General features: G+C 40.5%; 1 protein-coding gene across 1 annotated transcript in view; it reads left to right on the top strand.

Annotated features, from left to right (window-relative positions):
* Nucleotides 1–250: 250 nt before the first annotated feature.
* Nucleotides 251–18,664, top strand: part of KL (klotho) — a 50,924-nt gene continuing 32,510 nt past the window's right edge. The window contains exon 1 of the mRNA XM_027728935.2: nt 251–1,057. Coding sequence (XP_027584736.1) covers nt 251–1,057 — 807 coding nt within the window. The remainder of the gene's footprint in view (nt 1,058–18,664) is intronic.

Below are 18,664 nucleotides of genomic sequence, written 5' to 3'. Positions count from 1 at the left end.
CCCTAAGGGCCGTGGAGGCACACAGAGGCGAACCCGACGGAAAGAGAGGGTCCACCTCTCCCCGAGGATCCCACGCCCCGCTTCCCCCCCCCTTCCTTCCCGCCCGCCCCGTCTCACTCCCTATCTCCTGCCCGGCGGGAGCTCTCCCCGATGGAACCGGCCGGGAAGGATGCAGGCGGCAGCTCCGAGGTAATTATTAATGGCCGTGCCCACCGGGGCGTGGGGGATAGGGGGGGCGAGGTGAGATAAAATGGGGCGGCGAGGAGGTGGGAGGCGGGCGCTGCCGTCGCGGAGCCCCGCCGGGAGCATGGCCCTCGCCGCGCCTCTGCTGCCCGTGCTCCTGCTGCTGCTGCTGGGGCGGCCGGGACTGGGGGCGCCGGGGCAGGGCGCGGGGACCTGGTCCCGCTTCGCCCTGCTGCCCTACCCGCAAGACCAGCTTTTCCTCCACGACACCTTCCCCGACGGCTTCCTGTGGGGCGCGGGCAGCGCCGCCTACCAGACGGAGGGCGGCTGGCGCCAGGGCGGCAAAGGCGCCTCCGTCTGGGACGCTTTCGCCCACCGCCCGGCCACGCCGCCGGGGGCCGCCCCGCCGGGGCCCGTGGGCGGCGACGTGGCCAGCGACAGCTACAACAACGTCTTCCGCGACGTCGAGGGGCTGCGGCGCCTGGGGGTCTCCCACTACCGCTTCTCGCTGTCCTGGTCCCGGCTGCTGCCCAACGGGACGGCGCCCGCCAACCCCGCCGGGCTGGCGCATTACCGGCGGCTGCTGCTCCGCCTGCGGGAGGTCGGCGTCGAGCCCGTCGTCACCCTGTACCACTGGGACCTGCCGCAGGCCCTGCAGGACGCCTTCGGAGGCTGGGCCAGCCCCGTCCTGCCCCAGCTCTTCCACGACTACGCCGAGCTCTGTTTCCGGCACTTCGGCGGGCAGGTGCGCTACTGGCTGACCATGGACAACCCCTACGTGGTGGCCTGGCACGGCTACGGCACGGGGCGACTGCCGCCCGGAGTGCAGGGAGGCCCGCGCCTGGGATACCTGGCGGCCCACCACCTGCTCCAGGTAAATGGTGGGTGGTGGGAAGGGGCCCTGGCAGCTCCTTGGCCCCCAGGCCGTGCCAAGGGGGAGGGTGTGGAGGCCACCCTTTACCCTCCCCGTTGGCAGACCTGTTCCCTGGTTGACCACTGGCATGGAAGACAAATCAATGCACCCGACAGAGTACGGGCAGCTGATCTATGGGCAAAGGATGGCAAAACTCAGAGGTGGGAGGCAGGAACTTCGTAGCTATGATTATTTCGAGTTGGTGGAAAGGTGCAGAGTTAAAGCACTCTGTATTTTGCAGAAATGTTCAATCCTGATGCCAGCAGTTTGCCATTCTGGGTGTAGAGGGGATGCACTTGGCTGTGCCAGTCCAGTGCTGGATTTCTAAGGTGGAAATGCTTAATAAATAAGACTGTACAGGGCATTCATGTATTTGATAAAAAAGTCTTACTAAGTTAATGGAGATGTATGTTAGAGGTGGCTAAAATGTTTTAGAGACGTTTTCTTGACGAAGTGTGCGGTTTTTTGAGTATGAACACTTTTTGGGAAAAGAGAGCTTCAGTTCCCCAGTTAGTCTAGTAAGTGGCATAAGTAGTTTGCTATATTTTTGTCAGTGTATGTAGTATTTGCTGGGAGAAACCACTGTGGATTCTCAGGAAGAATTAACTGTGCACAAATCCTTCCAGCGACAGGTGAAAGGCTTCAGTATAGCTGGAGTGGTGTGGCCCTTAAAGCAGGAGCTATTGTACCTTAATACCCATTCACAAACTCCGCTAATGTCCATCTGCTCAATGTACACTTACTGGCAGGAATTGTATGCTAATGAGTATTGTATATTAGACATGAACACCAAGAAAACAACACATGCCTTATTTGGCTTTTTGCCACTTCCCTGCATTACTTTTTCATTCTTTAGTGCTACACATAAGCCAAAGGAAAAATATAGATGGGAAAAATGTTGGTAAAATTTCAGATTAAATTCCTGGTCCTGAAAACTTTAAGCTCATTTAGTTACCATGGTGTGTACGTGATCATGTTTCCTGCTTGAGTACATCCAGCATCATCATAGTATCGGAGTCCCTCATAATCTCAAGCATAGGCTTGTTCTTGTAAAAGCTCTGTGAAGGAAGGTGCTTTTCTACTTAACAAATGAGAAACTGCGCTACAGACTTGCCTACACCATGTAAAAAGTATAATTAAACCAGGAAAGTCTACTAATGATAGGTTTAGTGACAGAAACTTACTATTAGTTTTGTCCTGGTGATTGTCCGTCAGGATTTTCACATTAGTGGACCTTTTACGCACAGTGTAAGGTGGCATGGTATCAGGGTTTTTTTCCCATGTTTCGTGAATGAGGAACTGAAACACAGATGTAATTGAGACCTAAAGTGTTCACTGGTTGATAGTGCCTTTCTCCTGGCATGTGATCTTTTTAGTGTATTGGTAAGTTATATTATAGTTCCATCTCTTCTACAGATCAGATCCCCAAATCTCAACTCACCTACAGAGAAGATCAGAGACATGCAATATATGCAGAGATGCTCTCATCTCTGACTCCTCTGGGCAGGAGTCCTCAGTAGAGGCAGAGGTAGAGCCTAACTCTCCAGCAGAGAGAACAGCTTTAACACTGAAAGTCACCTTTTCCTTCTTATATCTCCGTAGCTTATTGATATTAGACCTTTCAGCTTGTGGAAGCAATGAAGTAGGAAGCTACATAGTGCGGCTTCTTCACATCCTGATATCCGTAGATAAAGTGTATGTAATTGTGTAAGGAAAGATTAAGTTCTGCAGTACATGGTAAAGAATGAATTACATTTCCACGCACAAATTAAATTCGTCTTACATAGTTCTTGAGTGATTGACTACAACTTGAATGATGGTTTTTAATGTGTGTCTGTGGGTTGCATATAGTTTTGTAGGTGAGTTTGTTCATTTCTCAAGAGTGTGCACAGCCTTGATTTGGGTCAGCAGGGTGTACAGTAGTACTGCTCTATCACATAAGCTACAGGATGTGTGCAGCACCAGATGGTGTTGCTGGAAGATACAGTCCTAATAGACCTACCAGAAAAGATGTAGTTGTATCATCCGCACAAAGAAAATCCCCTTTCAGTTGCCTAACCTTTTGCAGTTTCTGTCTTACATTACCAAAAAAGTCTGGTTCCAAGTTTCTTCTTAATCCTTTTTTTCCTTCTCTGTGTCAGTCTTATATTTTATTTTTTTTCCAGGGACACTGAGCTTGCAGAACATATTTGGGTTTTTTAAAGATAAAATGTATTGTCATAAATGTTTGATTCTTAGCGAATGAGCAGACCAACTCTTAATATGCATGTTTTCTGACTTTTTTTCCCTTATTTAAAATATGCAGTTTTAAGTGTCTTCTCTCAGCATATATTCAAACCAAAGACTTGCAGAAGTGGAAAGCTAAAGCTAGTGAAAACCGATGCCTTCTGATTTATTTTACTGGATCCTAATTATGCTAAAAGTAATTTCCTATAAGTTCTTTAAAATTTGACAGATATAAATGTGGATTTTGGGCTCTGTCTTTCTGAGTGACTTATTTATTTTCTGAAGAAATAATCAAATAAGACTTTGATTCAATTTAAGTTGTTCAATTCAGGGCTGGCGAAAAGTTTGGTCTAGGTAATGATGTTCGAATTTAGCTTGAATGGATTTCATCACATTGTACTGAATTTTTTTATTACCTTTAGTTTTTCTGAACTTCCTTAAGTGAATCATAATAGATGCTAAATGGACAGAGTAAGAGACACTTTTAAATAAACAGGAGCAAGTAAAAATAGTGTAAAAATCTCATAAGAAAAAAGATTTTATTAATGCATCCTTGGTATGCTGTTGAGGGATGTTGATCAGTTTTCAGTGAAAATTTCACCCATTTATAGTATTTCCACTGACATTTGTCACTTTTGATGTCTAAGCCCTTCAAATGTGGTAAGAAATGGAGGAAATGGTACATGTTTATTCACCAAATAAATGGAATGGATCAAGTATATTTCATATAAGTTGGCATTCTCTTGAGTCAACAGCCAGAAAATGTAATGCCAACAATCTGTCATGGATATAATGTATCTCTTTCTCTAGGCAGGAGTTGAGAGAGGTCAGTGTATTATGTTCTGGTTTTTGCAAATGCGTTTTTTCATTAATGGTTCACAGTATGTTGTCTGAGTTGAACATACTTGGATTTACTCAATATAAACAGCATTTGCAGAAACAGAAGAACACGTCGTTTCCCTGAAGAAGTGAGTGGAACTGCTGCCTGGAAACCAGTCACATGGCAACAGACTGATTTCTATTCCAAAACTCTTTCCAAAACAAAAGGTAAGTACTCTTTTGTTGACCTTCAGTGCTAAACCTAATAAAGTATCAGTAATTTCAGCATAGGAGAGTGGTCTTTTCTTGGTGTGTATTGTTTCTTTCAAAATTCAGACGGCCTTCAAATTTTCACTCAGTGCAAGTGAAGTGGTTTGGGATTTTCCTGAAAGTAACATGTAGTTGTGAACACATACAGAATTTTTAGGAAAAAGGAGGAATAATTCTAAATAATAGTATTTTTTTCTATTTTTTCTTTCTTAGGACCTAATTCAAAGAAGAAATTGGTTCTGCTCTGGTTTTGAGTATCAGACGGGTAGTATATATTTACAGTAGTGATTATTCTAATCATAATTTATTTGAATCAGGTATCTTTCAAGTGTCGGAGATGACAAAGAAGTGCAGTCAAACCATAGTGCAAGTTCACATCTGATGCTGCAGTTTTCTGTGCGAGTAGCTACCAAAGGTTATACTATGTTTACAAATTATATTAAAAGCCGTAGTGAACCTTTTTCAAGCTTTAATCATCAAAAGAAAAAGCAATGAATTGTTTTTCATTTTAAAATGTGTTAAACAGAAGAGTTTGGGTTTCAAAGAGGTGCATTTTATTAAAATTAGCTCCAAAGATAGTATTTGTGACTTTCTCCTTGCTGTTTTCTCCTTATTGTTTTCAAATATTGCACTGTAACAAAAAAAAGCAGTTCGTTATCTTTACAGGGTACTTTGACTTTTAGTTACAGAAACACGGAAATATCAGGACTGCAAGGAAAGTAAAATGTAAGAAGTGTAGGGGTTCTATACCTTGAAAAACTTTTTAGAGATTATAGGAAATCTTACTAAAACTCAACAGGCAGGATCTGGAAAGACTACACTAAAGTGGTATGGAAGCAGAATTTGTGTTCTCTGTGTGGAAGAAAACCAGGTCAAGCCTCTAGGTATGTTAAGTCCCACCTCAGTTCTTTTCCTGTTTATTATGAAGATGAGGATTTCTTGAGAGTCTGTGTTCATGATGAGGTTTTTAGTGCTTAATAGTTGTGGCTTTATAGCTAGGAATCTCGGTGCTAAATTCTATTGGCAGCCCCAAATCTGTGTTTTCATGTCTCATTTTAAGTGCCGTGAGCCTGATTTTTAATTGTTACGGTAGCTGTTGCTGGAGGTACCTAGGTGATAATTCTGGTTCCTAGCCAAGGCAGTCTAGTATGGTTCCTTTTTAAATAGCACGCTTTTCACATTGGGCAGGGCTCTGCTCAGTGCTGGAAAGTTAACAGTTAACAGCAGGTTGATACAGATAAGAGCATTTAGATCGGTGACATAAAATTCACATCTGATAAAGTCTCACTGGGTACATGAGTGTAAAGCTGTCTACTCCTTGATACTGTTTCATTGTGCATTAATAAAGCCTCATAAAGTGTGAGATATTCTTGGTTCTCCTCTTCAGCCTCTTTCCTCAAGCAGAAGAGATCCTGTGTTTGTTGTAGTTTTGAGGAATCCTAAGTAAAATGTGTGATAGAACTCGTGTTACTGTGCATTCCTTTTTGTGACAAACTTTTCCATTTCACCTTGTTTCTATGCATGGTTTCTAATACTTAAAGGTAATTAGTTGATGGGCTTAATTCCTACCTGCACGTGGGACCTGGAAAATAAAGTCTAGCTTCAATTTTGCAGACTGAAATGTATATTTTATTTCAAGACAGTTCACCCTTTTTTAGTGCCTGCCTTTCCTTTTAGACTGAAAGCTAGGAGCTCTTAGAGCTTTTCACATGAAACCTCTATTCTGCAATCGTCAGCAGGTTGAAAGTGCAGAGACAGTCCTTTCTGTTGAAAGTGTTGTCTTCTGTAAGGAAGAAATGCTTTGTCACGTAAGAGAAAGTTGTTTCACTCATCACATACCCACCTTCTAGAAGGTCAGATTCTGATCTTTCTTGATTTGGGACAAATTAAATCAGAATATGACTAAATATGACTAAAGCTAACTACCTTAGCTTTGTTCCCCACATTTATTAACTTTCTTTGAGGCCACGTTGGATGGGGCTCTGCGCAACCTAATCTAGTGGAAGGTGTCCATGCCTTCCAACCAGGAAGGTTGGAACTAGATGATCTTTAAGGTCCCTTCCAACCCAAGCCATTCTGTGAATCTATGACCCTATGACAGGTTCTAGCAATTATAGGATGTGTGTTGCCGGTTTTAGTATTAAATAAAGCTACTTATGCTTGCATATTTGCCTGCCAAAGCATATAGAAGAGCGTTGCAGGTAAAACTGTGAATGCTGATATTAGATTAAATCAGAAGAATGGAACAGAAGAATATCGTTGTAGATAACATCTCAGGATGTTTAGGAAATTACTGAAATGAAGACTGGACAGATCTCTGATGGACAAAGTGACTCATAGAACATGACCGTGAAAGAAGAGACTAGCTGCTGGAGGAGGAGATGGATTGCTTCACCTGAGAGAAAATATGTAAGCAAAAAGAGGTGAGTTGTCAAGAAGGAAGAATAACAAAGCACAAAAGGAGAGAGTGATGTTGGCCATGGCAAGGGACTGGAGCCTTCAGTAAAATGGGATGAGTAGGAGATGAATTATAGGAAGGGAAGGAATTAGATTCACACTGATGCACTCTGTAAATACTCCTGGACATAAATATGACTGGATGAAAATTCAGAGTTGAAAGAGCATATGCACACACATACACACAAAGAGTCCAGTTAGATGGACTCTTAGAAGTCTTGGATAGCTTTGCAGGAAAGAGCTGCTGTAATGGCCTTTCAGTATTAATAGTAGGAACAAAAATCTTTTAAGACAGCTGGAGCAGTTTGAGAAAAGAGATGTGATGCTTTTGGTGGCAGAGGAGGTACCAGTAAACGTGTATTCTTCCTCTTTGCTTGCAAATTGATAACAGAATGATATATGGCATGATTTAATTCTGAGAACATAGTTCAATGAAGGAAATTAAATCCAATCTGTATTAACAGTAAGCAGCTTGTTTAGGATATCAGTAATGACAACTTCTGGCTTGCTGTGGTAGCTTTAAGTCGAATCTGATAGCACAAAACACTCATAAAGAGCCTGACCTGTTAAGTTTTTGGTATTTCTCCCTGGAGATTTGTCAGGGAACGTCCTTCAACATGCATGCTGGAGTAAGAAAAAGCATTTTTAGAACCTCTGGATTTGGCCATGTTGAAGCACATTTGTATTGCTTCATTTTTATGTGTTTAGTTTGAAAAGAGAGAGCATTCTGTGTTATGGAGAACTGCAAAAGTTTAATGTTTAGCTTTGTTTTGATTCTAAAAAGAAGCCCCCAAAAGCATGCCCCAAAAAACAAACCAACCCATATTCTAAATTCTCCCAGTTACTGAAATCTTTGCAGATGCTGTTTACAACAGCTGGTATAGGAACCAAAGGGCTGGAACCACAGACAGCTGGATCTCTCTGATATCTGCCTGCAGAAAGCACAGGGGCTTTTGCATGTATCAGGATCTGGCCAGCCTGGGAGGCTGAAAGTCCAGGGAATGCTGCAAGACACCCTGTGACATGCTCTTCAGCAAGTGGTGAGCTGACAGGGAGGCATCCACATTTCCGGGGAGCTTTCACTTCGGTCTGCACATGATAATTTTGTTACTTGTATTTGAAGTCTCATGTTGACAGCTGAGATTTGACTTTTGTTTTAGTCAGCTTAGCACACCTGTAAAGACAGCTGAATAGTTTAAAATTGTCCAGGAGAGGTTATACTATGGAAATGCCTTTCAGTTTTTTGAGTCCAAAAGTCAACTCAGGAATCCTTTTGTAGGTAATCGGTTAATACCCTTACTAAAGGCTAGAAAATGTTGGTATCACTGGGATTATATTTTACAAGCTATTTGATTTACAGTTGGGAAGACAGTAGCATCTGTTTGTTTTGATCATGCTTCTAGAAAAGACATCAAATGGTCAGGTGGGGAAAGGGGATAAACTTATAGTTGTTGGTCACATGTTCTGGTAGGAGTTCACAGTGATTTTCCAATGCCTTTTCTCGGTCAGCTTTTTTCTCGTTCTCTCGAATATATAGTAGCTCCCCTGCATCACTTGTTTTTCAGAGCTGAGGGCAAAGTTTAGTCAATTTGTTTTTTTAACTTTCAGCATTTTAAGAAATAAAATAATTTTTTGCTGCAGGCATGGAACTGTGGAACTTAGTTATTGATTAATTATTCTAATTATGGTTCCTTAACTCAAATGTGTATGGAAATGGTAGAATTATGCAGCATGTCTTTTCCTTTGAGAAAGGTTGTGAATATATTGCATTGTCAGGCTGAGTGATTTTTTTTAAATGTTTTATTTATTAATATTTTTAATTTTTTATTTTTTAAGTAATAACATTTTGTTTAAAATTCAGTTCAACAATTCTGACCTCATGTTTGAAAAGAATGTTCAACTGACTCCTGACTGTACAATGATGACATACTTTTTGCAGTGCTTCTTTAATTCTTCATTTCTTTTCCTGTTGTAGTGAAGTGTTAACTTGGGTACAAACAGTGCTGGTGGAGAGAAGGGCCACCACAACAGAATGTCCGTCACCAGTACATGTGCCATCACGAGGCGAAAGCCCAGCCAGAAAGAGTCTTTAACGAAACGTGAGGTGATAGGAAAGAGGAGTATTATGAAAACAGACAATGCATGAGGATCTGGTGAGATGTGGGGGTGCCTGGCAATAAGTGGGAATGCAGAAGCTGGATCTGTGGGACAGTACTGTATTTTTGTGTGTATATTTATTGTTGAAAATTAAACTTGATGTGAAATGAGATGGCCTGGAGTCCCCATGGATGAGTCATTCTGTGTGGGTTTTTTTTAATAAATGTTATATTAATTTATTTGAGGAAGCTGACTGGTGATTTAAGGAAATCACAGACCATGATTCACAAGGATGGGGCCTAATTCAAGAAGTCTGCATTGGCTTATGATGTCCACTTGCTGTCCCCACAATGGTACCAGTACGGGGAGTGGGGAACACAGTGAGCAGTCTGCAAAAGAAAAGAGGGATGCTACATTAAGTCTGGGTTTCTCAAAGGAGCTTAAGGAAAATAAGTGAGAATTGATTTTTCCTATAGTTTTTTGGGGAAGCCTGTCACTTTCAAGCACTTCAGTAAATTAGCAAGTTGAACAGATGTATTCCTCTTGTCTTGAAGAAAATGTGCGTTCCCATATTCAAGCAGCATCTCTGCATACAAAGTGTAAGACCTTGGAAATACACTGAAGGAGCTCTTGAACTCTGTTTATCATCCTACTTCCCATCCCAACCATGAACATGCCTCTTGTTTTGAATGAGAAGAGAATATTGGGGTATATTGTGCAGGGAAGAGAACAGAGCTGTGGGAATATGATTCAGCTGCAGTTTTGCATCTTAATTATATGCTTAGCTGGAAAAAAAAATCCTTTTTTCTTCATACCTCTCTGTCATATCAGCTAGCTTTTTCTAATCTTCCTAATACCTCCTGAATTCACAAAGTAATATAATGTAATTAGAGCAAGTTGGAAACATCTAAAACCTTTGAACTGGAATTTGCTGATTCACTGAAATTAAAATATTTGAGAGACTTCAGTTTTCCAGAAAAAGTTGAGAACTAGGGGAAATAAAAATCAATAATTTTGTTTTTATTTTGCTGTGAAAAGTCTTAGTCTTCCATTTTAATGTGATACTGAAAAATTTCATTTTGATATACTGAGTCAGTCAGTCATTTCACACTCTGTCTTCTGTATTCTTTCATTGGATGAGTGCCCAGCGCTTCAAATTGGGTCAGTTTACCCTTGTGAAATTGCTGTGTAACCTGCTGCAATACGACTGACTTACTGAAGCTGCAGATTGATGCTTTTTCTTCTTTGATGAAAGAAATAAAACAGAGCTGTCAGGACAGAATTCTTGCACTGTAGTGGTTACTCCATGTCTCATATCTGTAGCTGGGCTGCTTGTGCCACTTTTCTGTGAAACTGTAATTATTCAGTCATTTATCCTGCTCCTCTTTCCTATTTCTGGTAAAAAGAAAAGTGGTACTCAAAGGAGGCAGTTGCTTGAAAGGGGGAAAAATTCTAATAAAAGCAGCATCGAATTGGCACAGTCATTCTGATTCTGAATATTAGAACCAGCGAACTGTGGCACAGGGCAGCTCAGAAACAGCCCAGCTTTGGGTAGTGAAATAGAGGCCGCTTCAAAATTGGTTGGTGGTGAAATGGTTATCTTTGTAACACTAAGCCATGAAAGGCGAGAACCCTTAACCACACCAGTCCCACTTTACCCAAGCTCGAATCTTTTGGAGAGTAATGTTTCCCATATTACTGGTAATTTGGAGTAGGTTTGTAGAAACCAGAGGGGATGAGTGTAGGTCTGAATGCCATACTGGTACCAGCCTGTGGGATCTGGTTTTGTGGGCTCTTGACTGGTGGTCAGGAAAGAATTTGAATTATTAAGGAACAGTGATGTTTCTCATTAGGCCTCTTTTTTTCCCTTTCTCCGTGCCATGACCAGACTCCCAGGATAATTAAGGCATTTTACCTATATATTTTGCCTTCTGTTGCAAGGGTTTAGGATTGTGGTAATATCTTTGTTTTTTCTTGTTTTATTGCTGTGGCTCATGATGACATCTGGAGCATTTGGTGGTTTTTTTCTTGTGTTAAATATCTTGGGATTTGCTTTTGGCTCATAATGCCACAAACATAGAATCACAGAATCATAGGGGGGTTTGTGTTGGAAGGGACTTTGAAGATCATCTAATTCCAACCCCACTGCCTTGATGTGGCATCCTACCCTTGAGGGGAAGGGAACACTCAAGATTCATAGATGCTTGTGGTCAGAAAGAAATGACAAAAGTCAGAGAGCCCATGACTTATCTTCTAGGCTTCTACATGTGGGACACCTTTCACTGCATCAGGTTGCTCAAAACTCCGTCCAGCCTGACCTTGAACACTTTGAGGAATGGGGCATCAACAGCTTCTGTGGGCAACCTTGTCCGGTGCCTCACCACCTTCATAGTGAAGAATTTCTTCCGAATATCTGATCTAAACCGAATATCTGATCTAAATGGTTAAAGCCATTCCCCCTTGTCCAATCTCTAAATTCCCTTGTGAAAAGTCTCCAGCTTTCCTGTAGGCCCCTTTTAGGCACTTGAAGGTGTTAAAATGTCTCTCTGGAGCCTTCTGTTCTCCAGGAGGGGGCATACAGTAGATATTATTGTGTAGCATTTAGGGCTAAAGGCTACAATATTGCAGGCAACTAAGCTGGATGATTAATATATCTCCTTTCCATGTTTGGCTGAGGGACTGTTCACTTTGTATGAGTGCTTCTGTGGAATATTTTTTTAGGAATGAAGTGAGTATGGAACACTGAACTATAAAGAGAGAGAGAAATAGGAAAAGGTCAAACATACATTGGAGCAGCATGTTCCCAGTGTGGGAAAGGACCTGGGAGGGTCTGGAAAGACTTGTGGGGTACTAGCATTTTCTAGACCTGAGGACATGTAGAAATGCCTGAGTGAGATATTTAAGTGTCAAGGGGAAAAAATTATACTGGGAGGTATAGAGAGACAAGAGAGTTAATTGGTGTGTCAAATATGTAATTTATGAAAATAAACTGTTAACTGTCAGAGAGTAAGTCTTGCTGTGGCACAAACACTGACACTGGACATAAGATAGAAACAGTAGCAAAGACAAGCTACCAGGCAGGCTCAATTTTTTGTTATGTAGTAAAGTAATTCCAGATTTTTGAGTGACTGGTGAAAGCAGCTGAAGATTTTTCTCTAAAGCACCTTATTCTGGAACTGCTTCAGTGGTAATGAGATGAATTGGACAGCCTCACCTGTTGCAGTGATACTTATGTTCTACTTACTACAAGAGTAAGAAAAAAGTACCTTCTTAGTCCCCACGTTATGTTTCTGGTAAGATTTATTATCGATCCCACCACTGAATAATTCACTACTGGTTTGTGCAGTAACTATGTATAGGTTTGGGAAGCACCAGCCCAGAGTCTCAGTTTTGTGTCTCAAAATCTTCAAAGGCTAGAATATGTCCAGGAGACAGATAGACAGTAGGTGCCATTCTGGAGTGTGGCCAATGAAACTGTTGTAGTTCTGCACTGGTGGAATGACACCGTTGATGTAACTGCTGAAAAAAAAATAGATTACTGCACTTGTAGCATAACATGGTATTTTGGATACAGATAAAATACCTATGCTTGATGAAAAAATGGTCTTTCTTTGGTTGACTGTGAAATGGATGCTTTAACTGAAGAATAGTCTGTGAGATATGCAAGTAATTTTTTTTATCAGCTTGTCTCATCCAGATTGAGGACACAGGAGAGCATGCAAGAAAACCAGTATGCCTAACCAAGGGTGGATATGGCCAATACAGAATGATAGGTTTTGGTTGTCAGTTGGCCCCTAGCTCTCAAGCTCCTCTTTGTGGTGCTAGTAGGAGAGCTGGATGGAGATTACAGCCTGCAGAGTCCCCACATTCAGCTTCATGTATAGCATGGAAATAATTTGTGGGTACAGCTGGGGCAGTCTTCAATCTGCAAAGATTATCAATAACAAATGATACCCAACAGCTGAAAAAACAACGTTAAAGTACCTGGGGTTCATGTCCACCCCGAGTTACAGCTGACAGCAGCAGGGTGTTCTGCTACTTTGAGTGAGGCTGTAGCATGGAAGATTACTCCTGCCCCAGAGTTTAGAAGCATCATCATCATGCTGTCTTCCAGGCAGTGTTTGCATCAGCTCTGAGACACAGTTTGGCATCTGCTTGGCCTTGCAATAGCTGACTTCCCAATAACCATTATAAAATGTGGTTTAGCGTAAAGATATTTCTCCTAAAGTGGTTTGGCAGCATTCCCAGTGATCCCAGAGGGAAGAGCAGCTAGGACTTGTTCTCCAGCTCTGAGTCAGCTGTCCTCTAGGCTGACCGGGGTGGAGCTGTGTGTACTTTGGCTCTGCACCACAACTAGCGAGTAAAGACATGGACTAAGCTGTCCTTATCTGCCTGCAATCCTGTGGTGTAGATCTGTGTGATTTGAAGTGGTGGGTGCCAGGGTCATACAGCGGTGCTGCATGAGGGCTGGTGATGGCTGGGTGAAGATGGAGAAATGCAATGCATGTGCTTTGCTAGGTAGATGCTTCATCACAGTGCAGCCATCTCCCTTGCAGATTGTGGAAGTGAACGTAGAGGAGAGCAGTCACATGAGCTAATTTTAGGACATGTTAACCAGAGACATCTACATTTCAGCTTGCTGTCTTAATGTCCTTTTACAAGTAACGAAGAGTAGTGAGCATAGTGTCTCTCATCCTTTGACCAAAAAATACAGTAATTGCCCCATTTCTGTTTGTCGGGTTATAGGCAAACCTGTGGTGAAAAACTCAAACCCAGACTTTTTGTAGACAGACTTGTTACCCTTAGTCTAATGAGAGTCTGAAAAGGTGGGGCAGATGACAGGTGCTTTGTGTTGCTGTGACTTCTCAGGCTCTGACATAGGGTCTGGATCATATGCAAATTTTACCTGAGTCTCCCTTATTTCAGGCTTGTCTGTGGGGAAGACCTATATCTCATGCTCTCCCCTGGTTTTCCTGGGTGGTGAGCTGTCTTCTGACACAGGAAAGCAGCTTAGCTTCCCCCCTGCAAGGCTGGTCAGTAGCACCTGCATGGTCCTGTAAAGCCAGAGCAAGCAACAGCCATGTCCCATGTAAGATATCATGGAAGTTGAGTAACCACATCCTGTGGCTCTTCACTCCCTTTTGCCAGTCAGCTACTGCTGACCCACCGTGACTGCTGGAGTATGTTGAAAACATTTAATTTTTTTTTCAAAAATGTAAAGAGAGCAGTCCTTGGAAAATACAGTTTAAAACATAAAAAAAAAAAAAAGGTTAAAAACTTTAAAGTTAACACAGTCTTTTCCCCACTAGTTGGAACTGATATGCAGATGCAAACCATATACTAGTTGTCACAGTCTGCCTCTGTCTGGAAACAAAAAAATGCCTCTTTCCTTTAGGGCCCCATAATTTTCTCCAAGGAAGTTATTGAACCTCATTTCAATTTAAGTAACACAATAGGTATTTACTGGCTATGATAAGCAAAAAATTTAAAATGTGCATTCAGTCTCCAAAATGAAAAACCTTATTATTTTAGAACAAAACACAGATATCCTCCAGTCACCTATGTAAAAGTAGCATAAGGAAAGACAACAGCCATCAGGTGGCGAAAAAGGTAAGAGTTAAAAAAATGATCTTTCAAAATGCTTTTGGCCAGATCTCTCAAGAAAGGTGGTCACATTGAGCACTGGGATTCATAGACAGGAAAGGTTAATGGGGATGAGGGCGAAATAAATGTAAATAACTACAGGTGCAGTGGACAGAAAACACTATGAATTTACACTATTAAAGTTGAGCCAGACCCATCCGATAGCTTTCTGTGATAATTGATTATCTATAAAAAGAAACTATGATAAATGTAATCAATCTGTATTTTCAGTAGGACCCTTGAAATGGTGGTGAGGAGGAAGAGAATTTTCAGCAGTAGCTAGGAAATTGCTGAAGTAAATATCACAGTAAGCTACAGTGCAAGTAGAAGCATCAGGCTCATCAGTTCACAGCTGAACTTCTTAACATATTTTAACTCCCATGCCTTGGCACAGGCTCAGATTGTACTATTTAGAACATTAGCTAAACTGAAGAAACAGTGCCAGTGCAAAGGATAATCAAGATAAACAGATGAACAGAAAGACTCCAGAATTTTTTTCTTAAGATGAGAATTTGCTGATCACAGCATGACCATCAGATGCCAATATAATCCAGCTGTGACAAAGACACATTTGTTTCTAGTCTGTATCAGGTGATGTTTCCAGCAGAAATGAGGAATTGCCTTGCTAGAACATGGCTTATTTACCTGAGCAAGAACACTAGGAGAGGATATACTTGTTGTCTATAACTAGATCAAGTAGTATGAGAAATGTGGGTTTTGATTGCTATAGATGGAGCCTCACTTTTTTTCCAAGTGCTAATTTTTTGCAGAGATTATTTTTCCTCTCAGTAAGATAGTACAAACTTGTGTATGTGTCTCATGCCGAGTATCTTCTTCAGGAGTGTTTGTTTGTAAGAGAGCATTCAGTGAAAAGTTCAGTTAATGTGATGCAATCTCTTCTACTTCCTCCCCTCCTTCCTTCCTACCTTTCTTCCTCCCTCCCTGCTTTCCTCCCTTTGTCTCAGCAAAAACATCCGGCTCTTCAAGCCCTTCACACCCTAGTTCAGGCCATTAATTTACTTTTCATTGGTGTTCAGGCAACTAGTTAATTACTGGACTGCCCACTTCTCTGCTTTTTCTATCATTGATTGAACCATGATTCCATGTAAACTGTGTAATCTGTGAATTTTTTAATATCTGAAGTGTCATCCTGATTTAATGTGTCCTGTCTTAGATCCATTTTTTCAATATTCTTTGTACTACATACTCATTGTGTTGGCATAGATGTGGCTAATGAAAAACTTTCTCTCTAGGATAAAGTGGCTGTCATGCTCTTGCTGCACTGTGTAGAATCTCTTAAAGTCAAAGATTGTTTTCCTGTTTGATTTTGAGAAAAAATGTATATTGCTGTACTATGGTTTGTAGCCTGAAATAGTTTTGAAGTACTCAGCTGGGTTGGTTTTGGATGAAGGTAAATTGGAAGCTGCTCTACGGGAGCACTCCTAGTGTAATCCGGCTTCTGATTGTCTTCTGGTCTATGGGTTATTGTAGATATTGGGTCCTCAGCTCTACTGTTTGCTAAATAGATGTAGGTACTATGTATGGAAATTAATCAGCTATATATTATAATTATATTAGACACAGCAGTACACTTAATCTCCTTTTCTGTCTAACAAATCCAGAATATATGTAAGCCGTCTGGCTGCTTACATGAGCTTGTACTGGTCTAAAAATTAGGAGAGTATTTTACAAAAAAATCAACCACTGGATTAATTGCTCTTCCTTTCCTTGTATTTAAGCCTGAGATGTCTCTGATCAATCTGTTGTCTGGGAGCGGGACTGTTAATGAACACTGAGCTAGTTTACAAAAACCTCTGTGGCTCTGAGACTGTTTTGATGGATTTATTCATGGAAATATGTTGAAAGTTTCTGCTATACCTGTGTCTTTGTCAGTTTCTTAGAAACAAGGCATCTCTTCAAACTCTTTACTTCCAACTGCCTTCCCTTAAAACAGGCAATATTTAATTGATAGGCATCTGTCTCACTTAGATATTGACCTAATTACCGTAAGCGTACGTGGCCTCCTGACAACTGCTGATATATCTGCTCTCATGGTAACTGAAGCAGAGCAGTGCTACTTTCTGGCCTATATATAGCTGGACAAAGGAGGATGAATTATGCTGTTACAGGAAAAATCTTAATTTGCATTTCTGTTGTTCTAGTACATTTTGATGTTAAAACTGGGATTTCTCCCAGAATCCCTTTTCTTTAAATATTTCTTTAAATTTCTTTAGATGTTTCTTTAAATATTATTCTACTTTGATAGTATATTCGCATATCATGGTGTGGTGATGGAATTTCCAAAGACATGGTTATACCAAAATAAATGCCAGCCCCAAAGAAAGTGCTTAAAAATGTACCGGAAGTTGCGAGTTAACTGATGTGTTAAGATCTTCATTTGTCCTTATATTTTTGTATCTATATTTAAAATGGCCAAGGGAAAAAAATATGTGTTTAGTCATATCTGGAATCAGTAGGAAAGGAAAAGGGTGGATATACAGGCACCTAATTTTTTGTGTTCATAGTCCAGTCTATGCACATGCAAGTGTCTTGATATCACTGGCTTTATACTTTGTTCTAGAGCAATTTGAAATTTAGTATTACACTTCGATATAGTAGACAAAAGATAACTTGTGCCAGTTTCTTCAACTTAGACACTTTTTTTTTTTCTAAGATTTCATTCTGCTGTAGTGTTAGCCAAAGCAAAAATAATCTTTTGCAGGTTTCTTATGTAAAGAAAGCCCAATATCAAAGTTACTGTCTCTTCTTCAAGAGACAGCTGTTTTCTCTCCAAAAGGAAATGTGAACAGTGCACTGGCAAAGAGCTGGTTAAGGAAGCCTGAAGCATGTTAAGTTGTTCTTTAAAAAAAAAAAAAAAAAATAAAAAAATCACATCCTAGGCCTCCAGAAGTGTGCATTACACTGCCAGAGTAAAGTCTAAACTTGACTGTGGTAAGTATTTTTAAAGTCTGTCTAGCTGACGCAATATTTATGACTACCTCAGTCTGTTAATATGACATTAATTCTGGTTAGAAAGTGCCTAGTACTATGATGCTGAGAGCACAGAAGCTCAAACAGGAATTGCTGAAAGAAGAGTAGCTAGTTAGCATTTGCATTTCCTTTTCTTTGGCTTATTTTTTTTTATGTTTTTCTTGTTATTTCTCGAAGGACTGGGTAAAAGACAGCCTTAGGTCTTTTACTGTTATTTTTTATCTTTATTGCTAAGGCTGAGATTGCAGTACATTGATGTAGTAACCCCCCTATCCTATATTGTTTCATGTTAAAATATGATATATACTTTCAAAAAGGAAACAATGGTAGCTGATAATTTTACATCAGCTATTAACATTTATCTTCTTAGCAGCTACATTAAAACATTTATTCAATATTATGTCAGACAAACTAGTTGGATTCTTTGTCTACAAAGAGGTGAAACACTGCTTAATTTCTACAGATAATTAAAAATATGAAGATAGTGTTTATAAAGAATTAGATATTTAATTTTAAAAGCTTTTTGGTTTTTTTGCAGTATTCTCTTCTACGAGAGTCCAACTTCATTCTGCTTGCAGGCTACAAGAGTAAAGCAGGAAAACTTTTATGTGTACACTTTTGAGTTAATACTCATCTCTGTAGTAAAGCAATTTTATATCTACCATTAAACATACATTTAGTAACAGACATAAAGGGACTTATTCATACCTCAGAAGTGTATTTTCATGGTTTCAGCATGCTTTGGATGAGGTTCTAAATGTATTTCCCAAATCAAAGGAGATATAATTTGAATCCAGTTTAATCTGTGACTGCAGCATAGTTAAAAGCTTGTAGAAAAGACCAGATAAATACACATAAATCATCCTTGAAGCTGAAGAATTGGAAAGATTCAAAATTTGTTTCCACTGTGAAATTGGATGCCTCATTTTGTCCCTCCATCTCCTGATTGAAGTTGTTAATCTCTTTCTAGAATCTTTTAAAATGTGGTACCCCAAGAGTTTCTCTTCCCTCTATGAATCTTTTTTCCCTCATCTTTCCCTGCACTGGAATTTCTTTTTCCTCTTC

Source organism: Pipra filicauda, unplaced genomic scaffold, assembly GCF_003945595.2.
Source record: "Pipra filicauda isolate LSUMZ 115617 unplaced genomic scaffold, ASM394559v2 scaffold50_size3627746_pilon, whole genome shotgun sequence".
Lineage (NCBI taxonomy): Eukaryota > Metazoa > Chordata > Aves > Passeriformes > Pipridae > Pipra > Pipra filicauda.
This window is presented reverse-complemented; position numbering and strand designations above follow the sequence as displayed.